General features: G+C 40.8%; 1 protein-coding gene across 1 annotated transcript; it reads left to right on the top strand.

Moving 5' to 3' along the window:
- Positions 1-1958: 1958 nt before the first annotated feature.
- LOC118792207 (gap junction delta-3 protein-like) lies at positions 1959-3782 on the top strand. The gene is made up of 2 exons (XM_036549989.1): positions 1959-2029; positions 2835-3782. Exon 2 carries the CDS (start codon positions 2890-2892, stop codon positions 3742-3744), a length of 855 nt encoding a protein of 284 aa, XP_036405882.1. The 5' UTR covers positions 1959-2029; positions 2835-2889; the 3' UTR covers positions 3745-3782.
- Positions 3783-8713: the final 4931 nt, after the last annotated feature.

Here is an 8713-nt window from a genome sequence, read left to right as displayed (position 1 = left end):
CCAACTTGTAAGGTAAGGGAAAAGAGTCTGAACACTGGTTCTCCAGTCAAAAGGGGTGTTTGCTTGTGTTGCCCTGTTACGTTGGAAAAAAAAAGTTTGCTTATGTTAATGTAAACAGAAATGTGATACACGTACCATACTTTTTTCTATCTAGTCCTAGATTGTTTTTAATCGGCTGGGTTTAATTTACACTAGTAAGTAACCGAAACACAGAATATAATTCAAAGTTAATACATAAAATGTCGAGATACAGCATTTCTATTTTGCAGTTTATGTCGTGCCTCAGAATGTATGTTGATGAGAATATGGTAGAATAGTGCTATAACAAACTAAGATACTAACACTTCAAAGCATTAAATGTTCTGTATACAAAACAATGTTCTATATGTGCAATCTCTTATGATATAAAAAAGACCTGTTACGCTGTTTGAAATTGGCTCCCACATGTGCGCACCCCACCCATTATTAACGGATAATGGCTTTCCAAAAAAAGTGGAAAAGTGTGTCCGCCAGATTTTCCTTCATTTCTAAAACGTAGATGGGATGAATTTGATATTCCCTGCATTGCTTTTTTTTCAAGGGTCATATGTACTTTTAAAGATACTTTTAAAGTTTGAAATCCACTTGTTACCTACTGTACATAATGTTGTCCTCAAAGCAAGTTTCCTCCAACAGAACGATATGATTCAGTTTCGATTTGTTAATATTTGAAAAGAATTCAATATCTCACCAAAGATGTTTTTTCTCTATGAACGTGCACATGGTCAATCAGCAAATGAGTCCAATTAAATCAGGCATGTATTCATTATCACATTGGTTTTAATATTGATCTAAAATTAAAGTACAACGCATGTGCCGCAATGAGAGACTGTTGTTTGAAGTATGCACCTGACTACCTTAGCAGTGCCCCATTTGAAAAAAAAAAAAAAAAAAAAAATACAAAACTCACAGTTCTCAAGTCTAGTGCTGTGATAGCTACACAACTTGCTGCCCTGTTATTACCAGAAGGCAGAATACATCTCATTAAACATGAACAACATGCATTTTATAGTGAAAGTGGCATGGATTTATGTAAGATTCTACTTTCTTGGGAATTCTTGGGACAGCTATTTGAGCGTTAGACACTTCGTGCAGTGTGGCAGGTGTATTTTCCGACTTGTTTGTGTGAATGCAGTGTCTGTGTGATACAGATGGAAAGACGGAATCCTGAAGTTGAATGGTCATGTGGTGTGGCCATGTTATGGTTTGGTGTGGCACGGTGACGCTCAGTCCGATTCCTCGTGGGCCTCTTGCTCTTTGTCCTCTGTGTCCTTTTGTGAACGAGGTTCCAAGATCGCAGCCAAGGCACTGTTGCTTAAAGAGAGATGCTTCCTGCAATTAGGGAAGCCCTTTCAAGTGCTCATCAGGAAAGCGCCATGTAGAATAAACAGAAATCAACGTGGGGCTTTGATGTCCTGGATCATGGCTAGGCAGTAATTTCCGCATTGGGTCATGTTTCTTGGAGGGTGCTGCCTTCTACCCAGTAGACGGTCACTACATCAGGGTGGTTAGACCGTCACACAGTGAGACGGCAACCCATGTTAAATATATCCAAAGAAGTCTTTGAGCCTCGTCAACTCCAACATCAACAAGAGGGAGCGGCACTTTATAGAATGAAGACTCACTGGCAACAAGGACGATGCTCGGCTTCAGCGTGGAGCTTTATGGGATGACAGTCCGTGAGGATCTGTATTGGGACGTTCCTGTCACTGCTCGCTGTTGCTGGGGGGCAGGTCCAGTGCCACTGCTGTGGTTGAGCTTCCCTTCCCAGGGGCACACCAGTCAGTCCGACAGAGCTCAGCTCCAGGGCAGCCTGTTTCTGCCAAAGCCGCATTTCTGAGGACGGTGGAGGGAGCTCACTCTGTATCGGCCCCCTCAGCGGCGGCCGCTGTCCTGTTGTTCCGCCACAAGCCGTGAATGCACAAAACGCCAGGAGCTCATGGGAGGATTGTGCTGTCGGTTTGGTGTTCAGACGAAACCACAGGCCGCGGTAATGTATTTTTTTAAAATTAACACTAACGCACAGTCTTTAATATCGTATAGAGCGGCAGAGTTTGCATATAATACTCCAATCTCAATGTACCACAGAGAATGATCACTGACAAAAGTGAATAATACACAAGATTGCTGGTAACCGCAAGTCTATCAAGCCAAATGTTTGGTGACCTCGTTCAGGAGTGCATCTAGGCAGAGGGTTTGATAAATGTGATAAACATAAGTTGATCGAATGGATGCTGATAATATTTACATAAGAATTTTGTTTGGAAAATGAATTTATGGACAACCAAGGAAGCATTTGCTGAATTTGGCATGGCATTGCTTAGCCAGGGACTTGGACCCATGACCAGAAGAATGTTTGGCAGGTATTTTTATAATAATTCTTTGACACAAATCTAGAAACTTAATACAACTGCATCCAATCAAGCAATGCCTTGGTTATGTAAAAAATTTTGTTTTAAAACCACATTTGGCCACAGGTGTGACCATGAGACCATACCTGACAAGTGTGCCAAATGTGAGATGAATGAGTGCGTGCAATGAAAGACTACTTGCATGACGTAAATGCATTTGTCAGAAACTGGGCATAGCTCATGACTGTGGGCAATTGCAGGTATTTATTCATCTTGGCTTTATTATTAGCAAACATGCCAAATTTAAGCCTGATCCCACAATTCTTTGCAAAGCCTGTCTTACAAAACCATCATGTGGAACTTGCAGGGGTTTGTTAAGTTGGATATTGAGGGTTAGAGGGACAGACGAGCACAAGTTTTAAGCTGGACGCTTTTACCCTGCAGGTGAGCGTGGCCTGAGGACACCCACATTGTGGTTTGGGCCGTGGTGGGCACCGCCATGGGGGAATGGGGCTTCCTCGGTGGGCTGTTCGATACCCTGCAGGCCCAGTCGCCCATGCTGGGCCGCTTCTGGCTGCTCATCATGCTGGTGTTCCGCATTCTCATCCTGGGCACAGTGGCGACTGACCTGTTCGAGGACGAGCAGGAGGAGTTCGTCTGCAACACCCTGCAGCCGGGCTGCAAGCAGGTGTGCTATGACGAAGCCTTCCCCATCTCCCAGTACCGCTTCTGGGTCTTCCACATTGTGCTGATCTCCACACCTGCACTAGTCTATCTCGTTTATGCCATGCACATCCGCTCCAAGGATGGGGAGCGCCGGGGGCGGGGGCGGGGCCGCGGCCAGGGCCAGGACCCCGAGCGCCACCTGCGCCGGCTCTACATCATCAATGTGGCCTTCCGGCTGCTGGCGGAGATAGGCTTCATCGTGGGCCAGTGGTGGCTGTATGGGTTCCGGGTGGAGGACCACTTCCCGTGCCGCCGCTTCCCCTGCCCGCACACAGTCGACTGCTTCCCCTCCCGGCCCATGGAGAAGACCGTCTTCCTCTGCTTCTACTTCTCTGTGGGCGTGCTGTCGGCGGGGGCCAGCGTCGTCGAGCTGGTGCACATGATCTACAAGTGGCTCTTCGGGGGCCGCAGGGAGTGGCCAGAGCACAGCTATAACAGCGAGAACCAGCACAACCTAGCCCGGGAGGAGGAAAAGGCACTGCGGGCCATGCGAGACCAACTGTCCAAGAGCAGCCAGGACAGCATCAGGCTCAAAACTGGCTTGGTGCGCAGCATCAGTAGCAAGAGCTCCAGAGTCGGTCACAAGACAAGCCGATGCAAAGGTGCCACGCCCCCCATAGCCGTGTAAACGGGAGAGGTTCACAAAGCGATTTTTCAGTATTTCCGGAAACCACTTTGATAGTAGTAATATACTGTAAGTAATGTATGTCAGCATATGATATAGGTATGTAGTTTTTTCAGTATATGTGAAACATAAATCTATTTGCAAATATATTGATTATTTTCATGTTTATTAATAAAATTTTATGCATATATTGTAGCATACATTTCACAATATTGTGTAGATTTGTAATATATGTTTGCTAAAAGTGATTAAAATGAATAGAATTGGCAATAACTTGCTGATTTTCTAATGCAGTGTGTGTAACATGTTGATAAAATAGATTTCTCATTTTTTTATGTTTTTATGTATGTTTTAAGATATTTGTTTCTGGAAAGGGGATTTCATGCCAATTGAAATAGCTTTGCTGGCATGGCCACAATATGTTTTAGAAATGACTTGTGGGCACAGAAGTTTAAACAAAACAAAACTAAGTGCAATGTTACTCTTACCCAGTTCAGAAAAGCAGGAAAGGCCTGTTTGGTCTGATACTTGATGGAAGGCATGTGGGAATCATTAATCACATGCACGACCAATCCCTTAGAAAGGCCCTTCCATCTTGTGGAATGCTTGTTTGCATGTTTGGAAAAATACTCAGAAAACTGTCCATGCAAACATGTGTAGTTGGCAAATCAAAGATCTTCATTTTAAAGCTTAGATGCCTATGAAGTCAATCATTGCATCACTCCATGCTAAATGTATACTGTGCGGTACAGGTTTGATTATAGTTGTTTGTATATTTGACACTGCATGAATTCACGAGGCACACATTTAGCAGACAGCTAAAGGGAGCATTTGAAAAATGTGCCTGGCCATGTTTTTCAGCCGACAGGTTAAAATGACTGCTTGCTTCAAAGATACACTGTGTGTATTGTGACCTTCTGAAAATTAATGGCTTGTGTATTTTGTTCATTTTAAAGGTTACATTTTAAAATTATGCTGTTTCATTCAACTAAATAAAATCTGATTCTGACAGGTAACTATTGTAATGCACCTCTCTACAACTGATAAAAATACCCCAAATGTTGTGGAGATTCTTGCTTGTGTGCAGCCAATGTACTAATGGAGAATTTGGAAAATTGACTGGTTTGGCAGTCTCTTAAATATGTAAGAATTTGCTGAACAGCAATGTGAACAGTGTATTTTCACACTGCTTTTCTGTGGCATTACTTATTGTCTCATACCATATCAATTCACATTCTACAATTAATAATTAGAGAAAAAAAGTTCTAAAAATTCTAGAACGGTTTGACTGATTTTGCAAAGGTCAAAAAATGGTCAAAGACAGCAGGCCAATGGAAATCCTCCTGACCTTAGATAATGTTGTGCCATCCTGCCATACTGCCTGTGGCAATCTCATGCATTATTGTAGCACTATACCAACATTTCCTTATTGAACCTCAGGAGGAGAACTCAGGCATCCACCTCCTGCTAATCCAAAGGTTTTACAATATGAGGTGAACAGTCAAACAGTGTGAAATATGCCCGTATAGTATGCACTGACTTGAGAAAGTGGCAGGCTCTCATTACTGCTGTATTAGCAATCCATGAAATATTCCACTAACCAAAAGGGATATGATGTGCCTTAAAGCACCAATCAGAAACTTAAATGGTTGTCAGAATTTACCTGTACTGTTTACCTGGATGCTGGCTGGTTTACTGTAACGCTGCCTAAAAGCTCTCTGATTATGTCTGGGAGAATATCCTAAAAAAATCATATGCATTTCAAAATCTTCAGCATACATTTCAACAGAGTTTGCATTCCATTTTTGGCTCCCTACCTTAAAAAATGTTGGTCATTCAGGCATGTTTGTTCTGACCTGCATCTGATCAGCTGATATCATACCTGAATGAATGTGTAAATGTTAGCTATGTGTTTCCTCAATCTTTGCAGTGTTGAGCTGCGGACATTTGTTTGCTCTGTGTCACAGGGATCTTTTTTTATTATTTTTATTTTATTCTGTGAGGTGCCATGGTTTAGAGATTTTGTTTCGCAATGTTGTGTGAACTGTGGTAAAAGGATCTTTTTTATGTCTACCAGTCCATTCACAAGGTAAATGTGCAGAAGAGAGTTTTGAAACGCTCCTGCTCCTCTGAAAACACGGGTGTGAGGTGGGGGTTTCCCCCTCTCCGGTTTCCAATGGCCACATTGCCCTTCAGAAGAGAGCCAGAGCTTCACCCATCTTGACTCATCAGGCACCAGCAGGTTGCTTAGATGATGTCTCTGTGAGGCCACACCCCTCCTCCAGTTAGGCCTTTGCTCTCTCAAATGCGCTGGAAGACTTGCATTGCCGTTTACTGCATGGCATGGTGCACTGCATTCACTGAGTCCCCCACTGCAACGCATGAGTCCAGCGGATGTCGTGGTGATAGCCAACAATGTTCAATTGGTGATTCCAGAAAAGAGGGGTGCTTGCTTAAAAGGGGGAAAATAAAAAGGAACCTCTGAGGCAACAGTGCCACTCTCTGCTTTATCATTCAGCCTCACATCCCATTAATAACGCCTATAATGCCCAACTGAGAGATACCCGGGCACATCTAAAATATTAAACTGTCTGTTGGACTGAGTTTTGTGCAAATTGCTGACAAAATGTGCACATTTAGTGTAAGAACTAAGAAATGATCAAAGTTTTTAGATGGAACAATTAGGTCTCAAATCTCAAAATTACTTTCATGTTCAGGTAGCATTTTATAAACTATAAGCATTAAAACCCTTAGTTTTTTATCCATACCCTGGTATACAGTTAACATGAAATGTACATGAATTTTTTTCTTCAAAGGGTAATAGCAATGTTTCTCTTTGTTCTATAATTCATTCCAAAGGAGGTCTTTATGATTGATGACCTTAAACAAATTCAACAGTTCTCATATCCTTAATCCAACACCTAATCCCTCGAGTGGTGGTGGCCATATGACTGCAATGATGTACTGTATGTTGGTTACAAATTACTCTACGTCATAATGATGGGGCCCTAACTGTACCATATTCTCAATATTGCCTACTTTTCTTGATCTGCTTAATGTCAGGGTCAGGGCTCAATGATTTTCTTGTGTCAGTGTGTTTTTTTTTGCAGATTTTTTAGACAGTTTTCATGCGCTGTTAAAAAAAAATAAAAAGCAATAAAATATAGACTATTTGCTGTTGATATTTTTATTTTGTTGATTAATTATTTTACTTTGTAAAATGTTTCTTAAGAAATAGTATTAATAGGTGGGGAAATCTGATCACTTGTCAGTATCATGACATTCAAGGAAAATATTCCATCCTAGACACAAGGGGGCAGCATTGTCTCAGTATCCCGTCTGTGCACGTGTTTGTTTCAACAAAATTACATTTGGTAAGAGGAACAACATACAGGCTGCAGCAGAAGAATTAAAAAGTGAATTTGGATTGTCCATTGTTATGTAAACTCAAATCCTTTAGATACATAGTTTTAAAGCCAGTTAACGGCTGCTGCCACTAGGCTGTTATAAACAGATGAACAGATTTCTTAAATCCAACACCTTAAATATTTGATACAATTAAGAACAAGTTAAATAAAGTTGTTCAGATACATTTTGTTATGTCTTAATTATTTATTATTGTTATTGTTAATATTATTATTATTATTAGTAGTAGTAGTAATAATCGTAGTAGCAGCAGTAGTAGTAGCACAAATGTGTTAAATTGTTACACACTTTCCCATTCAATAGGTATGTACATTAACTAACAATGAAAAAATTAGCCTTGAATATAATACTGAATTTATCTCTATTTTCCCAGTTTAATATCTGGCAATTTCTTATGGGTGGTAGTACTCTTGGTGGAATGATATCTGGGTGATATCTAACTACAGTACAGTAACCATTGGTTCAAAGGGCTCATATCAATTCACAATTTTTTTAGAAGACCAGAGAATATTGCCCAAACAGTCAAAGCTAACTGTCACATCACATTATTAACAGGGGCTGTTTAACAGCCTTTTCATTTAATAGCAGTTGGTAATTGTTTGACATTCTGTGGAAAAAAAGTTAATTTAAAATATTAAAAATGTTTTTCCAAAATGGGTGAGAGGTGATAACAGCTTGTCATCTCTTTATTGTTCATGACTTTTAATGAAACCTGACACCAACCTCCACCTCACCACTCCCTGAACCTTGTCCGTTTTGAAAGCACAAGACAATGTCACAGAGGCTTCTACAGGTTTTCTAGTTCACAGTCTAACTCTGCCAACTTGGCAAGGATTTTGGTGAAACTTGTCATGTTACCCTCACGCTCGTCATCTGTACCTTCCCTCTTTCCTGGAATCATATCGATTTTCAGGGCACATGGTCATAAAAGTCAAGGTTTTATATTTTAAAACTTGACCAGCCCTACTAAAATTCATTCAAGACTGTCCATTATGCATGCCCTCAGCCTCTTGCACAGCATAATACTCCTGCAATTCATAAAGTACGCATCAAATCAAAGCCCCTGGACATGTAGTCGGTATCCCACTTAAAATGTTGGTTTCTCTGTATAGTGTTAATTGTACATTTACTACTGCTGTAGTTCCTTTTCTTTGCTTACAGGTGGGTATCTGCCCACCCACCATGGACAACCTGATATGGAATATGAGTGGTCTGGCTGGACAACGTCGATTGTGTTCATATTGAGATTATTGGAGTTAATTCATGATTGTGATAGTGACTGTGATGTTTTAACAAAAAGATCAATTTCACCGTTTAAACTAGAAAATAGCATGCTATGTTGATAGCAAGCCGAACGGTTTGTCTTCTCCTGATATAATACTAAAATACCGTAATATAATTGAAATAAATCATTAAAAAAGATGCAGCATAGTTATAATCTGCTGTGCGTAATAGTTTAAATTTTCTTTTGTTTCAATCTCTTCCACAATCCTGCATTGGGGACAGCTGCTGTGGTTAATATCCCAATTCAATCAATGTACTAAAC

The sequence above is a fragment of the Megalops cyprinoides genome, chromosome 1, assembly GCF_013368585.1.
Source record: "Megalops cyprinoides isolate fMegCyp1 chromosome 1, fMegCyp1.pri, whole genome shotgun sequence".
Lineage (NCBI taxonomy): Eukaryota > Metazoa > Chordata > Actinopteri > Elopiformes > Megalopidae > Megalops > Megalops cyprinoides.
This window is presented reverse-complemented; position numbering and strand designations above follow the sequence as displayed.